This window comes from Eutrigla gurnardus, assembly GCF_963514095.1.
Source record: "Eutrigla gurnardus genome assembly, chromosome: 12".
Taxonomy (NCBI): Eukaryota; Metazoa; Chordata; class Actinopteri; order Perciformes; family Triglidae; genus Eutrigla; species Eutrigla gurnardus.
The window spans coordinates 25,579,891-25,607,882 of record NC_139926.1 but is presented as its reverse complement, the minus strand read 5'-3'; the positions used below and the strand labels follow the sequence as shown (position 1 = coordinate 25,607,882).

Sequence of the window (27,992 nt, the reverse complement as noted above, 5' to 3'; positions counted from 1 at the left end):
TTCTGTCACTTCTCGTGTTGCTCGTTGCTGTTGTTATGATATTGCAGCATGACTTTGTGACATTGGGCTTGACGTCTTTGCCTTGAAGTGTGGAATGTGAAAATGTCATTATTCCTATTAAAATGAAACGTATTCAAGTGCACAGAGTCTGCTTGGTAATTGCATTTTGTTTGGAGGACATCCTGTCTGTCTGTCTGTCTGTCTGTCTGTCTGTCTGGTGTGCAGAGTGACTCATCCAGCGACTGTTCTCCCCGAGAGGACACCGACGAGGCGGCGACACTAATTGAACGCATTAAGAAAACAATCCGTGTGTCCGTTTATTTAGATTTTTAGAATATATGGGTGTGAATAGACTTTTTAAAAAAGCTTCTTCTTCCTCACCAGCGTGGCGAACAGATGGTAGAGGATGAAGTAGATGGCGACCACCGGAGCCCACATGTGGCCGACGGCCACCAGAGTCTGGTCCATGACGTCCACCCAGCCCTCCTGGGTCAGGATCTGGAACATGGACATGAACGCCTACGGGGGGAAAAAGACTGGATATTACACAGAGAGAGACGGATCTGACATTTAAGACAGGAGAGCAAATACCACATGTGATGTGCGGCTCCATATTCTGACTGACGAATGTGAGATTTTGAAATTCAAGCCAGAGAACGAAGAGAGGAAGTGAGGAGATCTTTTTTCATATTCTTTACTCTGCTGCCCTCTCATCTACTCGGCAGAGGTCAGATAAAAGTGTCGGGAGCAGCCGGCTGCAACACTTTGGCCCTCAGGAGTCAAATGTTACACCAGCTCCTTAGCGTCTCACCTCCAGACAGCCCTCCCCCCACCTCAGAGGCCCCTCCCCCCACCTCAGTGGCCCCTCACCTTGCTCCCACATCCCCTACGTCACTGTCAATAAAGATAGAAATCAAAGGCAGGACCACATCTGTCCACCATCACCAACATCTGCAGACCTCCCGGAGGCTCACATGAATCTACATTTGAATGCAACATATTTCATACACGACATGTATCTCCTGGATTATAATCCACGTTTCCCTGAGAACATTAGTCTTCAGAGAGTTGGTCTGCTTTATTTGTGCAGGTGGAAACTGTGTCATTGATAATCTGATGGCTTGGATCGCCTGAAATCAACTCATTTAATAAAAACTGAAGTCATCAATAGATTCGATAATTTAGAGTTTGTTCACAAAAGCACTTTAAATAATGCATTTATCAGAGATGTGTTCATTCAGCTTTAAAAAAACAGGATTAAAAAAACAACTAGAATGTATTTTTGTGCTTAAATCTGTTCAATAAATGAGCCATTCCTGCTCAGGTCGCTGACTCGGGCTTCATTTATGCCGTTTACCTCCCAGGAAACACCCATAACCCTGTATAACAGGGTGACAGGGCGAGTTCGCGGGCGCCTCCTTACCCTGGGGAACGTGGTGAAGCGGTCCAGCTCCTCCACGAAGCAGAACATCTGCAGGCTGACGGCCGACATGACGATGAGGAGGCTGGCCGTGAACACCACCAGGCTGCCCAGCTTCTTCCCCGGACCGAAGATCTTATAGACGAAGTCCTCCAGAGCCGGCGAGATCTTAATCAAACGCACCACGCGCAGCACCTGCAGGGAAGGAGAACAAACTCACTGTTATTCAGGCCGGTTTTTAGAATCCAGAGGAAAACAGAGGTGGTAGTTTAAGATAAATACCAGAGTTCTAAAGGAAAACACAGTGGCTCATTGATTAGTTATTGGTTTTGAGACAAATAGGGCATTGATCTTGACCCCGGCGCTGGAGGTGCAGTGATACGGTGCTCCCTCAACGGGCTTAAGTCCCTAAATTGCTGGCGGTGACAACAAAGCCCCGAAAGGTGATGCATTGGCCGGGCTTTGATCAGGGATCCAGAAGAGTGGTTATTGATCCAGCTAGGCCCTGATCCCCCCCGGTCAAAGATTCCCCTTTAGAATCCGGCTCTAAGTCAAATGAATGGCTGTCTCCCGTTCCCTCTAAAGGGGGCCGGCAGTAAAACAAATACAGTAAAAGCATGATGATGGATGGGACGGGAGGAAGCGATACCTTCTGGTTATGATGGACCATGAAGACCACCATCCATTTTTACAACAGAGTCTGTCTCAGGGGCTCAGAGGTTCACAGATAAGGTTACAACAGAGAAAAAAGTAGTTCTTTTTGTAAAGCACCTTTCAACAACAAGGTAATTCAAAGAGCTTCACATAAATCATTAAAAGCATTGGAAAGAAACACGTACAAAAATAATTATAAAAATATATTATATATTACATGAATTCAAAAAAATAAAAACAAACAAGTCAAATTAAATAAAAAATTGAAAAGAATAATATCAAAGGAATATAAATTACAGTGTAGTAAAAGAAGCCTGAGAAAACGCAGCATCCCAACTCAACAAAGTTGTTAACTACAGCTTCAAAAACAAAAAATATTAAATAAAATAAATGCCATCTTTAGTCTTTTAGATTCATATCTGCAATCGGAGAATAAACATGTTTAAAACAAGGTATATCTCGGCTACTCATGCAGACATGGAACGAGCAAATGAACAATCCTGAATGAAATGACTTTGTTGTGTAACTAATCACTTTTACGGAGGGGGGCGGTGTCGGGCTCGGGGCCAGATGTGGAGACGGAAATAAATAAGAGAGCGTCGTGTAACGTGCGCCTGCTCCCCGGTGATTAACCACGAACGCCGTCGGAGGAAGCTCTCCAGCTGTGAGACTTCTGGCTGCAGCCTCCAGCGAGACAAAGCCACGCTTAACAGAAAAAAAAAACACTCAATGAATAATGTGTCACATTGTCATCATGGATATCCCATCCAGAATAAAAAAAACACCATATTGGCACGATGACAGGAATCGGATCAACGCATCCAAGACAAGAAAACGTCCAGAAATGATACAAAACGCAGACTTTTCCTGAATTAATCATCGACTGAAGCGTTAAATCGTGCTGCTGACTGAAGTCGCTGCTATTCTGAACACAGAGAGGAAGTGTGGAGGCAGGTTGATGAAAATCATTGTGCCAAGTGTGTGTGTGTGTGTGTGTGTGTGTGTGTGTGTGTGTGTGTGTGTGTGTGTGTGTGTGTGTGTGTGTGTGTGACATTAGGTCCAGACTGAAAGACAATCGGTAAGGCAAGGCTAACCTTTAGCAGTGGAAAGGCCTGGTTGGATGAAATTAAAGGGAGGAAGCATTGATCGTGTTGTCTCCTGCTTCTGCTTCTGTTAAAAACGAGAAATACTTAACTCCCAGTTGCCCTTTATAATATATATATAATATATATATATAAATATGATATAAACTGTACAACACGTACATGTCTACACACATTCACCTACATGCACATCTTTGTGAAATAGGACGCCTTTAAAGGACAGTCAAAACGACAAATTAATCATTAAAAACTAAATTAAATTAACAGATGAAGGTCAAAGCTTTTTTATCACTGAAACTGTTTTTCTTAATACGTCCAACGAATGAATTATATGTAGAATACAAGTACGATAGCAATAATTATTAAGAATTAAAGTAGTCATTTTGGATGCAAAGAGGTTGCGTATTGTGGATATGATTTATTTATTTTATAAATTTTATTTATTCTGTTTTACACTATCAAAGTGACACGGTAGTAACGAATGGTTTTCATTATACAGTACAACTTTAAAAAGGTGCGATTTCCGACAAGTGTTGCTAACAAGAGCTAAAGGACCATTGTGCGAGATTTGGCGACATCTAGTGGTGAAGACTCAGACTGCAACCAACTGAAACTTCTACCGTGTGCCCAACGAATAGAGAACTAGTGGCTGATGGGAAAACGTGAAAGTGCTCGGTGTTTGGTTTGTTTGCTCTGAGTTACCGTGGAAACGCTCTGTGAAGAGGCCCCGCCCCTTTATAGATACAAATGGCTCATTATAACATGAGGAAAACACACTGATTCTTATTTCCAGGTGATTATTAAAACATACTCATTAATATCCCATTCCATTCAGTGGATCCCCCCCTCCCCTAAATGCTGCACACTGCCCCTTTAAGCAGCTCTGAAGTGTCATTTATAGAAACTATTTCCAATTTAATTCACAAATTGCATTGGTGGCTATAAAAATCGCCATCCATTTCTTTTTTCTCCTCATGACTACAATGTTGTTTGCAGCGTCTAATTCTAATATCTCTCGCCAGCACATGAATGCACCATAAATCATCAATAAATAAACCTCATTACCATGCAGGGATAAGGTGGTGTGATTTGGGGAGGAAAATGTACAAAAATAATACTCTGGAATGAAGAAAAACACATTTAACAAAACACACTGTTTGTTAACAATATAATAAATCATATATATATATACTGTATATACTGTATATATATATATATATAAAGATTACAGCCAGGCCGCCGCAGGGAGAGTCAGACAGGATCAGGGCAGCTTGTACGGTCAAGGCTCATGAAAGCCTCATCAAGGTCACAGCAAGGTCACGACACTTAAAGGCTCCAGACGGATGAAAACGCTGCAGGGCTCCATCGCCTCAGGGGTCAGAACGTACACACCGTTTATATTTCTACATTTGGAGCTGGAAAAAAACTGGACATCAGATCCAGAGGAGTCAAAGTACACGTTCTATACTCAAGTAATAGTGAAAAAGTACACGCTCTAGAATGTACTCAAAGTAGAACGTAAAAAGTATCCCTCTATATATTTTTAAAGTAAAGTGACAAGTCTGTTTTGAAAATGTGTGAGTAGAAAGTACAGATATTTGTTTTAATGATGTACAGATATTTGGAAAGTACAGTAAGGAAGTATTTGTACCTCGTTACTTCCACCTCTGATCAGATCACACACGCAAAGTGAGAGTTTATAGACAAAAACACTGTATAAATGCATCACACATCATTACTTCACCACGTCGGCTCAGATTTATGCTAAATACCATGAAATAAAAACCATCAGAGAACGACTCTTTTCCCAGAATGCATCAAACGTCCTCTCAAAAAAAAGAAAAAACGCAGCAGTTTAAGTGAGGAATGACGTCGAGAATCTCTGCCGGAAAGGAAAGAAATGTCACGTCATGATTCACAGCTTCTGTTCTTCACTGAAGCGATGATTCATGTTCACATTTGGGGATTAATGTGTGTCAGAACGGTGCGTCCTTACCTGGAAGTAGGTGAACTGGGAGTGGTAGAGGTCCGGGTAGATGTGCAGCGTGGTGCCCACCACCAGCAGGGACTCAAACTTGTGCAGGGAGGAGCTGATGTAGCCGGTGAAGCCCAGACACCAGATCTTCAGGAGAGCCTCCAGGTCAAACAGCACAGTGAAGGCAACCTGGGAGGGGGACGCGGGAGAACCGGGGATCAGGGTCGGGGTTCAGTCGCCACGACGACGCCACAGATCTCTCCAAACACAAAGGAATCTAAATCTATTGCTTACTGCGTGTTTGTTGAAGAAAACTTTCTTTTTCCAATTGATTTACGATTTTGGGTAAAAATGGATTCAAGTTGACAAACAAGAAAGTAAATGACTTGAGTGTTTGGATACATTGTTGCTATTGTTTAATATAGTTTTCCATTTACTTCAATTCATAAAGGATGAAGGACCAATTTGGTGCCCTAGGCGAGGATTTAGCTAACCCCCGCCTCCGCATCGCAAGTTCAATACTGTTCATATTGTTTGTGGAGTTTATATAGAATATATATATTTAAAAAAAAACTGGCACACCTGATGACTATTTACTGACTCCATACGGGGCTTACCTGCAGGTTAGTACGTGAACTTTACCTGAATATTTCCAATTTTCTGCTTCATTCCTTGCTTTCATGCAGCTTATTGTGTAGCTGTCGTTACTCGTCACTTTATAGATCATGATTTATCAAAATATATGTTCAATTTACGAAATGATGCTTTATTACAGATAGAACTACCAGATAGATTAAAGTTGCTCCGCCACTAAAATACAGTTCACACGTTACAAGACTGAACGATTTCAGCCACTGACATAAAACGCTACCAAGTTTCCTTCTGGGAAATGTAGGGTCTTGGTCTTTTTTGCAGCTTGATCCACAGTACGACCCGCTCTGCTTTCTGCTGCATCGATTTTGACCTTTTCTGCTAGAAATCTGTCCTGTTTCTGTGCACCGCTGAGCCCTCGGAGGACTCCTTTAAGGGAACCTTCCACCGCCGTCGTCACACAGACAATCAAATCGGCCTCTCGCCAATAAAAAGCATATATTTCTCCATTTAACTCAAAAAGCCGGCGCCTCCATTTCCTATTTTCACAGCCTTCACACACAGATGGGAGGAAATCTGCAGATCCATATCTGTATGATATGGATGGAGGGAGTGAGAGGAGGTAATATTGAGTCCCTTTTTTTCTTCTTATCTCCTCCATTCAGCTGTGTGTGTGTGTGTGTGTGTGTGTGTGTGTGTGTGTGTGTGTGTGTGTGTGTGTGTGTGTGTGTGTGTGTGAGAGAGAGAGAGAGGGAGAGAGAGAGAGCTTTCCCACCTGCATACTGATGACATCAAACCAACCTGCGTGACATATAGTGCAGTGTCTTGTGCATGTGTGTGCATACTTAATTTAATTAGTCAAATAAAAAGAGCAATTAAATGAATACACATATAAATCAAATATCATGATTAAATCCCTGTTAATAATATTCAAAATAAGGAGAAAAACCATCGTCTGTGTCATTTAATGAGCTTTTAAATAAACTAACAGTTTGTATTTAACATTACAAACAGAAGATCCGAATAAAAGGGTTTGATTGAAGTTGGGAGTCGGAAGAAAAAGCAGGAAATCTCACCTCTGCCAGGTAAAACTCATCATAGTGCCTGCGGTAGTTCTCGCCTTTATAATAGTTGCTAGCGGCAACGATGACGTCCACAGCGACCATGCTCAAGATGAACATGTGGAACACGGAGGACCGCATCAGTTGCTGTGGAAACAGAGCAAAGTGTTCGATTGCAATCAATGTAAATTGCACACAAACTGGCGAAGAGGAGAGAAAAACGGCCATTTTCATATTGTGATTTATGAACGTGAGACAGGAATACCATGATAAAATAACATTAGGAGTGAAGAGTGACATGAATACGAAGGTATAATGCAGGAGATAAGGAAGCAGGCGTGATGCGATGTCTGAAATCAGACAGATGAGATATTCAAAGACACAAAGAATGAATCTTCTTTCTTATTCTGAGTTAGACTCCTCAGGTGGAAACAGGCAAAGAGGGCCAACAGCTACACTGCAAGAAGCCTTTTAAGCAATCAGGAGCCTTTCATTGGCTGCAGGGAGAAACCTCCACCAATCAGAGTGCATTCAGGGCGCCGGGAACTAAGAAAAGGGGCGAGAAATGTTAATCATGACTTAAAAAAGTGAAAACAAGAATCAGAGAAAACGCGTGAGACGACCTGCGCGGTGACTGTGTGTTACGAGGTGACAGATGTGATCCGAGCCGCGCTGCGTGGACGCTGCGTGATGAACAGCCTGCGAGTGGGCAGAGCATCGCTCACCCTAAAAAAAGACTTTAGAGGAAGACTTTAAGACGGATGAAGACGAGTGTTTGCAGCACTGCTGAAAAGATCAGATTCGCCCCAGGAATATGGGACCGGAGCCATCCATCCTCCTACAGACACGCAGAGTACCAACTCTCTGTTGGAAACAAGGGGAACTGATGAAAGAATATATATATTTATATTTATATGTTTTGAACTTGGGTGAATGCAGTTTTAAGGAACGGAAATATGTGTAAAAAAAAACCCCATCGAGATTTAGAAAGAATGCCATCACAGGAGAAATAGCAGCATTTAAATGATTTTTTTACCTGACAGGATCTCTAAAGGGCTCGATCGTTATAGCATTGTAACATTGAGGAGGTTGGGCTGAATGCTTGTTTCCTTCCTGTCCACAACAAAGCTAATGTAGCTGCCCGACTTCACCTTTACCATCAAGATGGCAGATCAGGAAGACGTGGGCCGTAAAGGACCTTAGCGGATAGGAGAACACCTACAGGTGTTGTGTTGGAAGGTGATGACAGATAGAAAGACTTGTTAGGGTTTGAGGGTTCAACACGTTCTCATGAAACAGCTTGTTCGGTGCTCTGATGGGAACAAAAAGTCAAAGTTTACTCTCGGTTTCACGTGGGACACGAACAGCGGTCTCCTGGATGAAAGTCCCCTGTTAGTTTGATGCATGCACCTCAATAAATCCTGTGAGAAACGGGTTGGAGGGTCAAAGACTTGGTGTCAAAGGTTACATGAGTAGCTGTTGGTCAAAGTTAGAACAAAGGTTCCTGTTGTCTCTTCGTTCATGAATAAAACTGTGGAGGGTTTTATATTTATAGTTACATATCAGGGTGAAAAGACAAGCCTTTTCCCAACATGTGATGTGGTTTTGTATGTGGTCTGAAGTGTGCTCTGCTGGACCCGTAACCATGGTCACCTGGTGTTTTAAGAAGGGGCAGCGAGACATATAATTGGCAACCCAAGAAAATGTCATTTAAAACACATTTCCTGCATTTCTAGTCGAGATAAAAGCATCCTGCAGACTGAGAGTGCTGCTGAAAGCAGAATGCATTCCAATGTTTGGAATTATATTTATAATGTAAATGTTTATTTTCTTCTCTTGATGTCTCAATCTTTTAATTTATTCAACATCCCAACATATTACTGTCTCAAAATGTGAATTCCTGTCATCTTCTGAACCCAGACCAGACCAGACCAGACCGGACCAGACCAGACCAGACCGGACCAGACCAGACCAGACCAGACCAGACCAGACCGGACCAGAGGAGCTGCTGGTTGTTGGGTTGGACACATGCACGGCTCTGTACACACAGTGGTTAGACTCCCTGACTGAGATCGGACGTGACAAAACAGTTTGACATTTCCAGCAACCAGACGCTCTCCCCCATGGCTGTTTTGGCTGAACAGGGTTGTGTGTGTGTGTGTGTGTGTGTGTGTGTGTGTGTGTGTGTGTGTGTGTGTGTGTGTGTGTGTGTGTGTGTGTGTGCAGTAGAAATAGAGGCAATCTGACAGAGAACAGAAAGTACACGCTTGTGTGCATGAAATGATTTTCACGAGGTCCTGCCTGCCCGTCTTCTCTGTCAGCTTCGGGGAATCACACGTCTGAGAGAAGCCGGAGAGCTCTGTGCATCTGTAACCTCCGTCTGCCCCCCGAGGCATCGCTTCACCCTCACATCCATCTTGGTTTCTACAGATTGGCTAAAGATGGGTCGCCGTGTCGTTCCCGGGCTGAAAAGCCGTATAACTCTCCCGAACGCAGCTGACGGCGCCGGCTCTCCGAGATGTTGGATTGAATTCAACAGCTTCAAGATGCCGTGTGATGTCCCTGAAATCCTTCCACAAGTGTTTGATGAAAGCTATTTATTTGTGTTGCCTCTGGTCTGTGAAGCACCAGGTGTTCACCGTGCACACACACACACACACACACACACACACACACACACAAGCAGAGGCCAAGGAAACGCTCCCATCATTCTGTCTGATAGCAAAGCGACACTTAATTCCAGCTCTCATTTGCTTGAATGCAGCAGCGTGTACATGATAGAGATGATGGATGCAAAACAGTGTTGTGGATAAAAACAGACATCATTTCAAGTGGCATGTAAATTGGTATTTGGGGGGAAACAGCAGTGCACACTGGGTGTTTTTTATCCTGCAACAACAGAACATCAGAAAAAAGAAGAATAAATGAACACCACATATTTTACTCTTTCATCAAAGCCTTCTGGCTTCTTCTCTGCGTACTTGTGTGTTTTATCACCCGACTTCTAACAGTCAATTTAAACTGTGCACCAAAGCTAAAAGGCAGAGTAGCTCATTTGAAAAGACTGAACGCATCACCGTACCGAAAGTAGCATTTAACAGACAGGCAGGCCGTCCAATTATTCTTTCCGGACCGACTTTTTTGATTGGACGGGGTTTTTACAGTCCTGCCACGGCCACAGATTTAAGGTAGGTGTATACACCTACTCAACCTTTAAGGCTGTCTGGTCAGCAGGACATAATCTCACAGAAGAGGTCCCAACATGATCCACGTTCAATTAGCACAACAATCATATGGGAGGAGGGAGGGGGAGGAGTCTATATAAGCATCATCCTGGAGCATGTCCAGCGGCTGCGACTGCAACGCGGCCGAGACGGCGAGGCGGATCGACAGACCGAGAGGTTTCTTCCTCGCGCTCCGCCTGTTCGCTCACGCTGCCAACGAGGACAAACGCTCTTTTTCCACCGGTCCATGAGACGAGTGTAGCACATGTGCACATAGCTGGCAGGATGCAACAGCATCCACACCGTCGCCGTGACGACGGACCGCTCTGGCACCGCCTCCTACTGACTTCCAGACCGCTTCCACTCGACTCATCCCTTCAGGGCTCCTCCACGGCCAATTTGTTGGCGATGGATGAAGGAGTGGTGATGATCAGGAGTTTTTCATTGTGTGAACAAATGGCTGCGATCAGGAATTTTAATTCAGAAGTCAAGCTGACTAAACACGGGACTAGGAGAAGGTGTGCATCATCGAAGTGGGAGCCCCTCGGCTTATTACAGTCCTGACAATCATGTGTCTGGAAAACAGGCCTCAATAAAACATGATGGTCTGCATGTCGGCGCCCTCCATCTCTTAATAACATCTGCCGTGCTTTTCCACCTCCTGTCTGGCTACTCCTTACGGAGTGGTTGATTTAATCTCAGCGTATGTTGGCGTCTAGGCCGAATAAACAATCCGATGCACTTTGTTTTGAGTTACATACGAATATATCTACACTTTTCTTTTTCAACATCGACAGCAATATTTTCACTGTGATTACTCTCCTCTCCAGACTATTTCCTTTTTCAATGCGTCTTCCACTTCACTGACCCTAACCTTGACCTTGTGACCTTGTGTGTGTGTGTGTGTGTGTGTGTGTGTTTAAAATGATACAAGTGGTGTCATCGGGAAGATCCAGAGGGCAAAAGATCGGTAGCAGGGGGGAAAGGAAGGGATCCAGGGAATCAATAACCTCTGGCTGAGGAAGGAAGAGGTCAAAAAGGTGCTTATTTATCAGAGCGAAGAGCTGCTGGGTCATCCTTTACTCTCTGTGTTTAGCTCTGTGGGCGAGGGCTGAGATGGGAGGAGCATCAGCTGCTCGTTGCCAAAGAGGTGTTGCTAAATTAATCACACGATCCTCCTGGACTACTCCAAGTAAGTAGCATTTATCATGATTTTGTGCCCTTCCTTTGGGGGGCATTTAAAGTTTTAATCTCTCTCATTGCTTAGTTTGATTGTTATGTTGGTTTAGTGGCATTAAGACTTTAATCCACTCGGGTGCACCTGTATAGAGTACCACACTTTACTTTTTGCATTTTCGCAGCCAGTCTGCAGTGTAATTATGGTATGGTGGAGTACCAGAGGCTAATTAGTAGACCTGGTCTGTAGGGAGAGAAACATGATGCTTCATTAACCTCCACTGGTCTATGCTGCTATCACAAGAGGCTCAGCAAAAAAACACTAAGCAACCTTAAAATAATGTCTGCACTGTGGACGGAAACAGCACAGTGGGATACGCTGAATTAAGGCTTCATATAAGGGGATTATGTGGAAGTGGACTGGTACCTAAATGGTACTTCTATGGAAACATATGTACTGCCAAACACTCTCTACCAGGCAAATATAGCCACTGTACTGAAAACAGACAGGGACCCTTCACATATGTCTTCCTACCGCCCGCGATCCTCCAGACGGGAATAAAGATCCAGAGTGTGGTAAAGTGCCGTCCAACAGACGGTGTAATCATATTCACAAATGCATAGAGGCTTCCTGCAACACCGCATTTATTTAATGGCTGAATCGAAGTGCTTGCCAGTCAATTCAGAGCATATCCAGTTTATAATCCCATTCAAACCAACCACCACCTGTCACTTTATGCAGATGACATAACATTGTATTTATCGCACCCCAAAAAATGTCTCCTTCCCCTTTTTTGTATGAAGTTGAAACTTTTGGAAGCCTTTCACGAAACAATATTAGTCCTTAAAATTCCCTTTAAAGTTGTGGATGAGAGTTTGGCTGTGATTGTGAAGATTTGGCTACATCTTAAAGTCCAATTGGAAAAGTAAGACTCAACAGTTGCGCCATAATAAAGAATTGTGGAATTGCCAATCTGTCTACTTGGCTGCATTTATTGCCATACAAAATGGTTTAAATACTTTTATGCTACTTTAGGAAATTGGATTGCATCATATCATATTTTATTTGGAACAATAAAGGGGACAGGAGATCAAAAAGAAAACAAATCGATATCAGGATGACTTAAAAGGTGACTGCAAACTTATGAGTGTTGCGTCCCCTGGTGCCTGCCTACCAGTAGACCCTCAAAGACCTACAGCTTCTTGGCTTCACAGTGAAAAGTCGGACTTCAGGTTAACGTACATCTCTTCCCGTGTTTTTTAACAAGACCCATTAAGGTAAAAAAATCCCATCATTCATAAGTAGCTCAGGCATTTTAAACTTGCGGAGGTAAATTCAATCTTTTCCTGAATTTGCTCAAAGGGTACCTGGGTATCTGAAGAACCATGCTTCCCCTCCAGGGTTAAACAATATACTGACAGACTTGTATATTGAGTATCCAACAGTTGCAAAAGGCCTACAGCTCACCATCAACCATTCTTTAGATACCTCCAACTAGGCCACTATATAACTACTCACTTCCCACACAAGGACACTTTGCTTAAATACCATACTTGACAGCCTTGTTGGCCATGATCCAAAACGTAAGGGGACAATCTCCTTTCTATATTGTAAGCCCATGTTTTACTGTCTGATGCTATATTAAGGAGCACCTGGGTAGCTATTTAATGTGTCTTTATATGTGTAGGCACGGGACGATATGAAAACTTCATGTCACTGAAACTCTTAAAATGGCACTTTTAATTGCACAACACATAAAACATATTCTTTAAGTTAAAAACAATCAAATAATACTATAATCTTGAATAAGATGATCATAAATCAAATGCTCTCCCAGCATAAAAAAGGATAATTTAATGGATCCTGTACTTTTTTTAAAATCAGGCTCTATATTTTACGTGTCTACCATGATAACAAGCTAAACAGGTTTTTAAAGTCAGCCGTGACGATAAAAATGATCCCGATAATGGCAGTTCTCATTCATAACAAACACTGATGAAAACTCCCTGTTTTTGAGGGCTATTTAGAGGTTTGTATACCGCCGGAGGGGAAGCTGTCATTTCCTCTCTCTTTCTCCAAACAGAGCAGGTGGTTAATCAATTACATGTTATCTCCAACTGCTGCAGTCCAGACAGGCCAGACTGACGCCCACACACATGCACGGATGGACGGCCGTCAACAGGTGGAACGACAGGCTGATCAGAAACACACAGAGGCCAGAACCAGATAGGTGGCGGTGGTTTAAAACGCCGGTCCGGCAGGTTCGGGCAAGGCGGTGGCGGCGGCGTCAGACAAATGCTGCAACACAAGGAGGCCGCCTATCTGCAGATAGCGCCCCCATGCCAGCCCTGAAACATTTTAATCATTTGACGGCCAATTACTCCGGAGTCAGGCAGAGCAGAACAGAAACTCACACTTCACTTCCCCGGCAACTCGCAGACGGGCCCTGCAGGCTGGATCTGCCTGTCTTCCCTCCACCCGTCTACTGCTCCCCTCTGATACGGGTGAAGAAGCAATGAAGTAAGGTGTTCTGGCGAGGCTTTAGAGAAAGAGAGCCGGGGATATGCATCATTTTTCAAAATGATACCAACACGATATGACATGCCTTCCCACACCCCTCTATTAATAAAAACATCAAAGAAAAAAAAAATAAAAGCCATTCTGTCATTTACATGAACACAAACATAGAGATACAGAATACACGACATCACTAATGCTTGTCTACATGTACAGGGATTAGGTGGAAGTACTGGTCTGAAAAGTGAAGCCAAGCTGGAATTGCTTTAGCGTGGATTCTTTATAATGGCCACCAGGGGGCGACTCCTCTCTGCTTGTATAGAAGTCTATGAGAAAATGGTCCTACTTCTCTCTGCTGGCCACCAGGGGGCGACTCCTCTCTGGTTGTATAGAAGTCTATGAGAAAATGGTCCTACTTCTCTCTGCTGGCCACCAGGGGGCGACTCCTCTCTGGTTGTATAGAAGTCTATGAGAAAATGGTCCTACTTCTCTCTGCTGGCCACCAGAGGGCGACTCCTCTCTGGTTGTATAGAAGTCTATGAGAAAATGGTCCTACTTCTCTCTGCTGGCCACCAGGGGGCGACTCCTCTCTGGTTGTATAGTCTATGAGAAAATGGTCCTACTTCTCTCTGCTGGCCACCAGGGGGCGACTCCTCTCTGGTTGTATAGAAGTCTATGAGAAAATGGTCCTACTTCTCTCTGCTGGCCACCAGGGGGCGACTCCTCTCTGGTTGTATAGAAGTCTATGAGAAAATGGTCCTACTTCTCTCTGCTGGCCACCAGGGGACGACTCCTCTCTGGTTGTATAGAAGTCTATGAGAAAATGGTCCTACTTCTCTCTGCTGGCCACCAGGGGGCGACTCCTCTCTGGTTGTATAGAAGTCTATGAGAAAATGGTCCTACTTCTCTCTGCTGGCCACCAGGGGGCGACTCCTCTCTGGTTGTATAGAAGTCTATGAGAAAATGGTCCTACTTCTCTCTGCTGGCCACCAGGGGGCGACTCCTCTCTGGTTGTATAGAAGTCTATGAGAAAATGGTCCTACTTCTCTCTGCTGGCCACCAGGGGGCGACTCCTCTCTGGTTGTATAGAAGTCTATGAGAAAATGGTCCTACTTCTCTCGATGTATTATCTCAGTAAACATTGTAAACATGAGTTTATGGTCTCAATCTCTAGTTTCAAGTCTTCTTCAATCCAGCATGATGTTCATTTAGTACATTATGGTCCATTTAGAGTCCACCAGACCAGAAAGCAGGGGATGCTTTAGGGGGCGGGGCTTAACTGCTGATTGACAGGCCGCTACCAAAGACTTCAGTTGTTTTTAGCTCCACCCTCTCTTAATTAAAAAAATTAAAATATAAAACAATCATCAAATCCCAGACCAATAATCCGGCGCCCCCTCATATTTTCAGAATCGCTGTCAAGGTATGGCAAGTCATTCACAACAACAGGCGGGACTGTATTCTTCTCTTTAACTGACTTGTGATCAGCCATCAGTCTCTTTCAGTGACCTGTGCAAGCTGTTCATGTTGCAGTTGAAATGTTGTCCATTATTATCCACGTTTACATGAAGTTGCTTCATCTCCATTGGCAACACGTTTCTTTCTTTGTCAGAAACACTCGGTTAACACGTTTCATCATCATCGTCCACCAGGAATTCATTTGCAACTCCTCTTTCTTGTCGTATTAGCGCAACCAAACTTTGCAGCACAAAACCTGGCAGCCACGTCTCCTCTGTGAAGAGGCCTTTGTGGTTGGGTTTGAACAGCTGGGTTAGATCTCGACACCATCAGAAGATCAAAGCATGTTGGCAGTGGTTTGATGGCTTGTCAGTCTTTGACTGGCAGCAGAAAGAAAAGGATGACTTTTGAAATCAAGCATCAAGCGTCAAAACCGCTTCATTATTATTTGCCTCACGCCTGACACGTTGAATGCTCAAGTAGGCAGAAATTTAAATAACAAAAAGTACTTTGAAGTGAAACTTTTTTATTAAAAAAAACGAGATTTCCGTGCCAGATACTCCTGCTGTCGTAAACCTGAACGGTCGCTGTTAAATGTTAGTTACTTCATGCATAACAGCGACATGTTCTTGTGGTCAAAACATCCAATATCAAAAAATCCATGGAAACTTTTTCACAATCTGGTTCTCTGCCGTCCATCTGCCTGCTCATTCTGCTCCAAATACTCACATTAATACACGCTGCTTGTATTTGTACAAAGTAAGGTATCGACTTTGTGTGAAATATCACTTTAAATCTGCAGAAACATCGACTTGCAGTCGACAGTTGGGTTTAAAAGATGAGTTACAGTAAAGAAAAGTAAAACCTAAAAATTGCTACATCCCTTATATAATCGAGTTATGTTTTTCCCTTTCGATGATGTCATATAATCAATATATGAAAGTTGATATTTATGTTGCATTCCGTGGCGGATGATGAAGAATATCAGTGATAAACAACCGGATTGATTATCTACATAATTAATGTTATCAGGAGAGGAAACAAATAATGAGGAAATAAATCAAACTTATAGATTTCTTGACTCGTAAAACCTTCCGACGCTAGTGGAGCGTCGCTGTGAACGTCTTCACGCCGCCGTGGTTACCATGGCATCCAGGTGCTCGACCACAATGTCTGACAATTACAGGCTTGAACGCGGTCCAATACAAAGTCTAACACTGCGGAATCATCCAACTATTCATAGCCAATAGCTCAATATCGGCTAATAGCTTCATCGGCTATTCTGTTTTCCATCCCTCTCTCTTCCCCTCTGTGACCTCGTATCACCATCGTTACCATGAATGTCTCCGGGAAACGCTATGAAATATACTCCCCTTGTATTAATACGAAGAAAGAATGATAAGCTCATTATCCCGTTCCATATTTCTCTCTCTCTTTCTGCGGTGCCGCTCTCCGACAGCAGACATCTATCACGGTTTCTGGGCCGTCGCCCGGAGCTGAAACACTCTCGGTGTCGAAGTCATTCTGCACTCTGACCCAGAAAAACACCCTGAAAACCCCCGTCCGTCTCCCAGGACGCCGGCCACACGGAGTCTGCATCCTTCAGGCGGCGTTCAGACCTCAAATAACACTAGAACAGTGTAACAACGAGGGTCGGCCTCAGTGTGGACGTGCAGCTACACTGCCACTGGGTGTTTTTACTCTAGAAAGTTACAAAAAGTGACAATCATTTCTCATACTGCAATATAAACAGCTAAAATGTGCCATTTACCATTGAAAGTAAACCATCAGGAATGTGCACTTTAAGGAATTTCCCCTAGGGGATCAATAACGTAACTATATCTATCTAGGTTTATGCAACGCCAACAAGTGTGGAGCTAGATGATGTCAAAAGTTAAGCAGGTTTAAATTGTTTTGCCCAACGGTCTTAATTATTACATTTTCTTTGATTGATTTTGTGTCACATCTCGGTTCTTTTGGTTTCAATTCACTTGTTTTCGAACTGATCGAGACTTTTTCAAGTCTTGATCTTCATTATTTTCTTAGTTATAGTCTTAGTTATCATCGTATCGCTATCGGCTGTGTTTTTGGCGTCGACATTGTGCTTCCACCTGGAATAAAAGGAGCTGAATAAATAAAGTTCGCCTTGCTTTGCTCGCCTTCATTGTTTCGTGAGCCCCTTGTTGCCATAGCAGCGGCCTCATCGGCATGGAAGCTGCGTCTTCGTGCTAGCGTCGGCCTGAACGCGGCCCTAATGGCTCCCTCTGCTGACCCGTTAACCCTTCGCCGTACTGGCTGACAGTAATATGTGTTCATGCTTTGAGTGAACGAGGCGGATGAAGCCGCCGCGGGGCCTTCCTCGTAATGGAGCGCGAGGCTCAGAGGGAAGCCGGCCGTGTTTATCCCTCTGGTTATCCAAGTCTCTTCCTCCGACTGATGATAAGGCTCCGGGGCGCCGCTTTAATGGGAATGCTGCATATTTCACATTCTCTTCCCTTCTTCTCTTCCTCGCTCTGTTGTGTGCATGTGGAACAGGATTCTCACCACCAGGGTTTGTTGACAGCGATGGTAGCTGTGGACGCCGTCGGCGGTGTCTCCCAGCGAGGGCCCAGCCTTTCACACTGTCAACAGTGAGCCAGCTGCAGGCGACGCCCCGCTGTGTCTGGCTTATCTGTAAAAAGCCCGACCAGCTGGATCACGGCGAGCACGAGGCGACGGCGGCGTCCGTCACGTAAGACGCCGTTTAAACCTCATCCATCAGCCGGAGCGGCGTCGTTAGTGGAGCTGCACGCATCAAACACGAGCCTCCCCTCGTTTAAAAGCCATCATTCAGCCGCTCGACGCGGCCGTGGAAGACACGGACGGATGTGGGAAACAATGAGATGATGGCGTTAAGTGGACGAGGTTCACTGATTTTCTATTAACACGCGAAGCATTTCAACATCAAGGGACACACACGTGCACAGATTCTATGGCGTGGGTTTAACGTGATGTACATTCAGGTGTCACCTTTCACAGAAGATGAATTATGCATGTGTGTGTGTGTGTGTGTGTGTGTGTGTGTGTGTGTGTGTGTATCCACCACCAGCAGCAGCAGCAGCAGCATATTAATGAGGCGGTGTGTTTACCTGGAGGCAGGCGGGCGCTCGGCCATGTGGCTTGTTGACGTCCACGGCTACGAGCTGCCATCCCCCAGCGGCGTCTTCATGGAACATCTGTGGCACAAGAACGGCACATGAGGGGCAGAACTCACACACACACACACACACACACACACACGCACACAAAACACACCAGTCAAAGTACTGGACAGAACCTCAAACACACACATCTACCCCTTTGGCTACATCTTCAGAAAGCATCTGTGGCCACGAAAAAAGAAGAAGCTGAAATCATCACACACACGCACACACACACACACACACACACACACACACACACACACACACACACACAGATTCGTACCCACCAGCATGATACAGCTACTAAATACAGTATGCCGGCCCGAGGAGCTGAGGCTAGAAATAAAAACAAACCGATATCACAGCCGAGGCTTTCAAACACTCTTGAACATCAATGTCCTAAAATATGAATTCAACCACTTAGAAATAAGCACTTTCATGAAGACCGGTGCCAACATGTCTTTCACCTTAAACCCTGTTAACAAAGCAGATCAGTTCACTGAGAGATACTTTGAATGGTTTTGTAGCCACATAGGGGAACCTTTTGTCTGAATATTGTTTTAAATTGAATTGACAAATGAGTGAGTACAGCACACAATTAAACTGACAATTGTACTTATTGTAAGTCGGTTTGGACAAAAGCGTCTGCTAAATGCCTAAATGTAAATGTAAGTTTCTAAAAGCAAACCTCCAGTGGTTTCTTCCATGCAGGAATCACTCATTCTGCTCTTTAATCCCACCCACGTCGTACCTGTCACCTCGGATTCACGCTTCATCACGTCCCGGCAAGACCGCGGCGCCCGACCCGTAGCTTTAATATAACACGGGCAAAAAGAATCCTATCTACAACCTTGATGCCGAACATGCGGGGTCGATATCATTCAACCTCAGATGCGTCGACTTCAACGGGAATTCAACTTAATTACAACTCCACTCATCAAAACAAAGGCCTGATCCTGGGAAACAAAAGTTGATTCATCCATTGTCATTTTTATCAACACAGTTGGGCTTTCAGCCTAATCTTTGCTTTAAACCTTCCAGATTATTGAGGCTTTTTTAAATACAAAGTCAAGGAATGGGGTTCGTGGCCCTGGTTGCGTCCCCCGGGGCCCCCCTTGTACCAGCCTTCCTCTCTGGGGACCAGGGGGACGGGAGTGTTGTTGCAGCCTCTGTGATTGACAGTTAAGCGTTACACCACAGCTAATTAGTTTTCCCCCCTCTAAGATAAAGATTGGGGCATGACGATGTGATTACAATTAATTTTGATGATGGAGAGAAAGGCTAATTGTTTTCAAGGTCGTGGCGGCGTGCGTCTATAAACACGCCGGTGGCAGCGGCATGTTTCCCATCGTGACTGACGTAACGGCGGCTTTAGTTTCACGACTTTTCCGAGGTGTGTAATTAAAGTAAATAACAGCTCTGAGATCAGTTCGCTGCTTGTCAGGCCAACATCATTAAGATAAATGAAAAAGTCAGACGTTAAAAGGGGGTTTAGACTCATTAGATTCAGACCAACAATAGCTTTTTTTTAGGCAATCAACAAAATATCTACAAAATATGAATGCAAATCCATCCATCCATCCACCATATTCATTGTTTTTTGTTACACCTCCACCTACACCCACCTCCCACCCCTCTCCGTCAACCCAGTAGTCTACTGTTAGCGTGGAAGAGGCAATTAAATGCCTGTTGCATTAATCACGACCCCCATCATACCAGAAAGGACATTTGTAAGACATCTAACTCTTCAAACAAGGTCATCACTGAAATAACTGAATGATCTACCGTCATTTATTAAATTAACCTCCAAAAACTGTCAAACTTCTTATTTTCCTGAGATAAATTGGGTGTATGTTCAGTATTCCTTTTTTATATCCCTCTATGACAATTTGAATCTGGCAAGGACAGAAAAAATACTTATCAACATCCATATTGGATAAAATAAAGGTTTGTAAAAAGAGTCAAATGCACGTTACTTCTTTAAAATGCTTTAACTATTAAAGTACAAAAGTGTTTCACAGTATTTTGCCAGATTCTCTTGCCTAAACTTTGGGGTTGTCATTCAGTGGACTCGTTTTGATTTATTAACAGCCTAACATTTGTGACCTTTGCTATCTTGTTGTATCAAATTATTTGGATGGGCGTTTTGTGCCTTTATTGGATCGCAATAGAGAAGAGATGACAGGAAATGAGGGAGAGAGATGCAACAAACATTCACAGAATATTGCAGTTAATGGTCACCATCTTAGGAGTGATGCAGACAAACGAAAAGTTTTTGGAAGTGATACAAAGGCAGGTCATATAAGGCTACATGAGGAGGACGATTCGGTTGGAATTCGCTCTATGACCCTTTGATACATGAACTCCTTGACCCATGTAAGTATCTTAACTTGCTTCCAACCAAAAGGAGGGCAACCAGACTTGCAGCTCACAGTGTTAATGGTCAGCAGAACCACTGAGTTTGCAGAAGTCAGCGAGGGAAGACACTCTGAACCGCTGCCACCGAAACAGACATGTGCAGCACCTTTTTGGATGCCAGTTCTTCTATAAGTGAAGGCATTTATAGATGGCCATGCACTCTAGCAACCCAGAAGAAAGCCATCGCTGTCAAACCGTGTTGCTGCTCAGTCCTTTGATCCTTACGAATCCATGCAAATTTGATGATTTGAACTCTGATGAAGGGGTAGATTTTTTTTTTTGTGCACTCTGGACCAAAACATGGAGAAGCGGGTCACATTAAGGCACCGCAGAGTCATCCATGTGGCACTACTTAGTCAGCTTGTGTGTGTGAGAGTGATACGGGTCGTACCTGTGTCGTAGCGGTCGAGGTAGTGCTGCTCCTCGACCCCCACATCTGCTGGAATTGCACTCTGATCTCGGCAAAGGTCTCGATGATGACTGCAATGAAGACGTTCTAGGAGAAAGAGTGTGAAGATAATGACTTCCTTTCACCTCCTGTGATATGATATATTCATCCACTCATTAGTCGGAGAACTTTACTAACAACGTGGGAAATCGTTGCAAGTGCAGGTGAATGATGTTCTTTGCCACCGGGGGAGCTGGGAGTGAAGTGAAAAGAGCAGTAAAGAGACTCTAACCTTGACGAGCCACGCCAGGAAGAAGATGAGAGTTATGAAGTAGAAGTAGGAGCGCCAGCGAGGGAAACTGTCGATGGCTCGGTACATGAGGAACACCCAACCCTCCTGTGACGCCGCCTCGTACACGGTGAAGATGCTCGTACCTAAACAAAGACAGACACGGCAGTGAGACAGGTGAGCGGTCAGACAGGTGAACGTCAGACAGGTGCACAGTCGGAGGCCGTTTCGGAAACAAGCGGCGATGTCTACGAGCGCCTTTCAAGAAGACGATAATTTGAGTTCCCTACATAATGAAAGTAGATCCTGACAGTCTGCGTCAGCCTCCGTATCCTCCCTTCTTTATAATGACGAGACGGGATTGTAAGCGAGACAGACGCAGCCTCATTAATCTGATGAAATTATCTTTAATGCATGTCTTTGTCACCGTCGGAGACACATTTGGTCAGACGTAGCTAATCAACGTGAACTCTGAGAGTTGGCCCAAACGACAAGATGAAAGTCTTCTGGTTCTCTGGTTAATGAGCTCTCTGCAGATTGTACTTTCAACACTCAGCCAAAGACGATTTAATAATCATTTACATATTCTTTTAATGATTAAAAATGTCCTTTTGTGATTCAAAGAGGCTTTTCTCGACATAAACTACCTGATTGCAGTTCTATAACTTCCATCAGTCCTCTGGAATTCTGGGATGTAGGGCTAGAAAATAGTTACCCATATACCAATTAAACAGTTTTTCTGCCAAATTAGCCCATATATGTATCATATATTCACTTAAATGCTCGTCACGTAGCATCGCGCAGGAGAAGACACCCAATCACAGCTGGAGCCAATAAAAAAGCAGTCACTATACTGCAGAGTCATTTATCCAGGGGATAAATGCAGATTGCAACCTTTCCCGCTGAAGAAGAGAAGCCAGATGTTAGCGTGGGGGAAGAGAGGCTTTACTGTATTTTTATGAATACTTTATTCCTTCTGCACAGAGGGGAATAAAAATAGCACATCTGATCCTAGATAAACTCTTTCAGGAGGTCAGATACATTCCTATGAATAAGATTGCACATAATAGTAAAACAAAATCAGGCACTTAAAGCATCGCAGTTAAAGCTACATTAATATTTATAAAGTAAAAATACATTAAATGGCATTGAATGTGCCGTGCTCCGGTGTCTAAATGGAGAAGCTCTCCATCTCCTTTGGGGCCGACTTCCTCATCATCCTTCCACACGGTATACATATAGAAGGATGTTATTAGAGGGGGTTAACTCATGGATGCACGTGTGCAGCTTGACGTACCGAGTTCATTGAAGCCGCTGTAGCCGAGCTCCTGGCGGCTGAGGCCCAGCTCCTCCAGGTCCTCGCACTTGAAGCCATGTGGACACTGGTAGCCCTCGCCGTCGGGGGAACAGTGGGTGTCTGGGATGGCCAGGCTGTTCCACGTCACGTTGCTGACCAACAACAAAAAACAAAACAGCTATAAAATAATACGTTTGCAGCATACGTGAAGACAGAAATCATGGATTTGAGCTGTGAGATCATTTTAAGATTTAACCGTGGGAGTTTATGTTAAAGGTCAAATATTACATATTTAAAATAAGCATGACAAACACACACACACACACACACACACACACACACACACACACACCCTCCTCCCCCCGTCTTGCTGTCTTTCAGCCACAGGTGTTGCTCCTGATTTTTCTCCTAATGAAAATGAATGCCTTCAAATTGGCCGCCCAGACATTCATCCAGATTGTTTATTAAGGGGTACAGCATCAGAGGGGATAATTTATTGCACCATCACAAAGGGCAATCAGAGGCCTCGTGATGAATCCGGTGAAGCTTATTACGCCGGAGGCCAATGACGCCGCCGCTGCTTCATCAAATAAATCAATAGAGATGAACGGAGAGACCCAACGTCCAGCCACAATGTGACGTTAATAATTTGAGTGTTTGTGGTAGAATATATTGTTTGTGATTTGTGAATTTGTTAATTTGCAAATGCTTTGCATTGCTTGCTTTGTGTGTGTGTGTGTGTGTGTGTGTGTGTGTGTGTGTGTGTGTGTGTGTGTGTGTGTGTGTGTGTGTGTGTGTAAGTGTGAAAAGCTCAGGAACTTTGACTTTGGACCAAGGGCATAAGATAGAGATTAGAAACATCAGTCCTTGGGTGAGATATTTCTGAAAACGCCCCATTAGAAGCATATATATGTGTGTATGTGTGTGTGTGTGCGTGTGTGTGTGTGTGTGTGTGTGTGTGTGTGTGTGTGTGTGTGTGTGTGCGTGTGTGTGTGTGTGTGTAACACACGACGTGCAGCTGCAGACGTCAGAGCTGTAAACGTGAGAAGATCTTCCCTGCTGCTGGCGGTCAGCGTGTCCCGAGGGTGTTTAGGCGTGTATGAGGAGAGATGGATGGGCAGCGCTAAAGCAGGAAGGAGCTTCATACCATAAAGGCAGGAATGTTTAATTATCATAATTAGTGTTAACGCTCCCTGAACCCCGCGGGGCTTCAACCACGACGGTCGTCCGTCTCCGGTGGGATTCCTATCGTCTATCGTATTATATCATCATCCTCACATGAATCAGATTGAGTTTAAATAGGAGCTGATTTTTAAAGGACATGACTTTGTGTAAATGTTCTCTTTTTTTAAATGGAATGCTGTGTTGGAGTTGCTTTTATCATATTAAGTTGAATGTATTTGTTGGATGTAGAAGAAGATTCAACATTATATATTTGCATTGAACTGGTGGTTGTCCGGTTGTTTCCCAATAGAAGAGGTTTTTAAACAATGCAGCTGTTCACTCTGATTGGCCAATAAAAGCACATGACTGTAAACTTTCTATTCCAGCTGAAACAAACAAGTTTTATGGTAAGAAAATACAGGAAGCAAAGAAATGGAGAGTAAATAATTGCACCTGGTCAAAAAGTGATGACTGATGCATTTAAATAGGAACAAACAGAGGATTGTGTAAATATTCCAACTTTATGGGTGTTTTAATACTGCAATATCAATTCTATAGCAATCTGGCATCCCGAGTGCATTAACTACAAAGGGAGTGTGTCTTTGTAAACGTTCCTAGCGGTTAATGTGCCGACCCCTGCAGCGCGTCACGTGGGCGGACGGTAAAACCAGCTGCCACCTCTGCAAACCGATTTCCACCAAAGTCACGATAGAAACTCGGAAGCTACGAAGCCTGAAGCGAGAACTCATCTTCATCACTGACGAGGGATAATTTGAGTTTTTTTTTTTTTCTTCTATTAATAGCTTATTTATGTCATGATCAAATATGCTACTCTAATCATTTTTACATTAGCTTTTATAGCTTGTGACGCACAGATTTAATGTCTTGGTGGATTTATTGGACGACGCAGTTTTGCTTGGACTGTTTTTTTCCTTCTGCATAAACAGTAATAAAAAGAATGTACAGAGTGCATCTTATAGCTTCTTAAAACCACTTCATTAAGCATTATTGCTTCAGTAAACATAAAATGCTTCACCTCCGTTGACGCTGGGAGAGACGGCCTCCATCCCAGGTGTTTACAGGCATTAAGGCGCCGCTCTTACCCCTTCTCCGTGTCGTTGGTGACGCAGTGGTGGTTGAACGTGCCGAACATTTGAACGCCCAGGATTCCGTAGAGCAGCAGAAAAAACAGCAGGAAGATGGAAACGCTCCAGATCTGTTCGCCGGATCGCCTGCAGAAAGCAGAGCATTTTTATTTAACACGTACAACTATCTATTCATTCATTATAGGCGCAGGGGATACGACGTACTTCAGTATGTTGGTGATGCGGGAGCGAGGAAGCTCGAAGCGGAAGTAGATCCTGAAGGCCCGGATCATAATGAGCGCTCGGGGGATCCTCAGCATTCCCCACGGCGACATCTGATCCACAAGCTCTGCGATTTCAAACACCTAAAAACAAAAGAGAGAAACCTCCGGTCAGGCTGTAACGAGCAGGGAGGGAAACAGTGGTACTATAATATAAACCTGTTAGTGTAAATGTTGCACCTGCAGCACCAAGGACACCCAGATGAAGAAGACCATGAATCCATCAAACACACACCAGCGGTCCTTCACGTAGGAGTTATCCCCCTGCAGGCACATCAACACAATGATAACAAATGACAACAATTAGCAGTGTTGTTTCAAAGACTACCCATCATGCTTTGCAGCTTTTCCTTGAGTGTGTTATGCAGTTTTTTTGTTCTCAAGAGTGTGGAAGCCTGAAGGGGAGAAACGCCTCCATTTAAATCTTTGCTTTTTCTTCGGTAAAGTGGTGATGTCACCAACTCATTAGCATAATATCTGCCCAAGAGTAAATGTATGAACAAGAGGCTAAAGTGTGTTTGTTCATTGCTATTCCTCAGCAAACTCCTGCTCTCTGGTTATGCTAAAGGGAGGCGGTTGACCAATCACAACGGAAAGGGCCAGCTGACCAATCAAAGCAGTCTGGGCTGTTTGGGAGGGGAGGGGCAGGAGGCCAAAACGGAGCGTTTCAGAGAGAGAGGCCGAGAAGAGCCGCTGCACCGAGGCCTGATGGGAAAAATGAAGTGTTTTTGAGCATTAAAGCTTATAAACATGTTCTAGTAGGAACCTGAAATACAATTATGCACCAGAAAAAGGCATAAAAATGTCTTCTTTAAAGTGTTGATTATCGCCGTGACAACCGTCACCGTCTGAAAATCCATCGTAGAGAACTTTCGTTGGAAAAACGAAACGGAAATATCCAAAGAAAACAACACACAGATTTCAAAATGAATATGCTTATTATTTAAAGTCTTCTAGCACAATTTAAAACGATGACTCAAGTGGAAACAAGCTAAAATGGCATGGGAGGGGGCACACTTAATTGCCACTTAGAGAGAGCGAGAGAGAGTCCTAGAGGTCAGCAGCCTTCCACAGGAAGAAAGGCTGCAAATAGGAGGGTTTGTTCGGAGACGCTCCACAGATAAGAGCGTCTTGATTACACACTGACGAGAACAAAAGCATGCGATTACTTCCCCGCGCTGCGGGATCACTTGTTCTGTGCAGCACTTTCATCAACCAGCTCCTAAATACCACGTCCATGTTAGAACAGATCCACTCTCCCTCTAATCTTACCTGACAAACGAACCAAATATCTAACCAAGACGAGTCTCAGCCGCCTTTACAAAGAAGAAGGAACATCAACTTTTTAATGCCGGTGATTACGTGCCTTTCATACCAACACTATCCGACTAATGCATCAGCTCCATGACGACCGGCACGGCTGGATTTAAAGCCTGACCTGGGGTCACTTAGGTCTTGGTTTGCCTCCATTGTTTTCAGGAAACATGCACATGAAGTCATGTGACTTTCATTCATCCATTTTTTGGGGGGAGGAGAAAGAAAACAGAAAAAAACACTGTTGCCCATAAAGTTAATTAATATTTAGTTTTCCTATTTAAATGCATCAGTCATCACTTTTTGACCAGGTGCAATGATTTACATGATGTGTCCCAATCACCCAGAAATTAATTCATGCATAACGTTTGTTTGGCGCCATAAAAGACAAGACATTTGCAAAATGATTCCAACTTTATGTGCGACTCTGTATAAAAGATGGCATTTGAAATTAAAACCTATTTACTTGCTGAAAGTCATCCAACAACTTAGAAGGACGTCATGAGTCACAATGAAACAGCATTTTTACATCTTTAGTCTGATGTTTTTCCTTTCTTGGCATTTCACAGTTTAATATATCATTATTATTGAAACCGTTTAACCTTGTGAGCTTGATTTCAGCGATGTGTGACCATGTGACCATGTGACTACCTTGACGATTCCCCTGATGTGCATCTTGGCGATCATCTCGGCGGTGTACAGGAACATGAGCAGCGTGTCCAGCGTGAAGGTGACGTACTGCAGCGGCGGGTAGTGCTCGAACGTCTTGGGGGTGTTCATGCACACGGAAATGACGCTGATGATGGCGCACGCCCGCAGCAGGGTGTGCACCCACTGTAATAAGAATAATTAATAATTATTTATAATAATAATTACAATATGTGGCTTTGGATGGGATGATATACGATTTTATCGTGTATCGGGATTAAAAAAAACACGATAAGTTAATCATGTTGAGTTTACATTAGGGGACACGATGACAGACGACGCTAACGTCGATGTTAACGATCGTTAACATCTTCGCCACTGCTGTTTGAATAGCTTTAAAAATTTCTAAAACAAAACTAATTACAATATGTGGCTTTGGATGGGACGATATACGATTTTATCGCGTATCGGGATAAAAAAAAACTCACGATAAGTTAATCATGTTGAGTTTACAGTATCAGGATAATCATAAACATCATAAAGACGTGTGACAAATAAAAATGTGACTAGCTCACCATCATGGTAGAGTGGTGACAAATAGTGCCTGATTTTAAAAAATACAGGAAGAATTAAAGAGAAATTGTATTTTATTTCAAATACATTTTTTTAAACATTTTCATTTAAATGTATTCTTATCCCCACTTAAATTCAAAAGAATAAAAAATACTCACACAATGTTGCCATTT

The 27,992-nt window shown here is 43.7% G+C and overlaps 1 protein-coding gene across 1 annotated transcript in view; it reads right to left on the bottom strand.

Moving 5' to 3' along the window:
• Window positions 1-27,992, bottom strand: part of nalcn (sodium leak channel, non-selective) — a 56,165-nt gene that overhangs the window by 26,904 nt on the left and 1,269 nt on the right. Inside the window, exons 3-14 of the mRNA XM_084023062.1 lie at window positions 27,250-27,432; window positions 25,465-25,548; window positions 25,229-25,368; window positions 25,022-25,150; window positions 22,755-22,906; window positions 21,461-21,603; window positions 21,172-21,276; window positions 18,309-18,395; window positions 6,820-6,951; window positions 5,174-5,341; window positions 1,424-1,615; window positions 382-519 (exon numbers count right to left, since the gene is read on the bottom strand). Coding sequence (XP_083879188.1) covers window positions 382-519; window positions 1,424-1,615; window positions 5,174-5,341; window positions 6,820-6,951; window positions 18,309-18,395; window positions 21,172-21,276; window positions 21,461-21,603; window positions 22,755-22,906; window positions 25,022-25,150; window positions 25,229-25,368; window positions 25,465-25,548; window positions 27,250-27,432 — 1,653 coding nt within the window. The remainder of the gene's footprint in view (window positions 1-381; window positions 520-1,423; window positions 1,616-5,173; window positions 5,342-6,819; window positions 6,952-18,308; window positions 18,396-21,171; window positions 21,277-21,460; window positions 21,604-22,754; window positions 22,907-25,021; window positions 25,151-25,228; window positions 25,369-25,464; window positions 25,549-27,249; window positions 27,433-27,992) is intronic.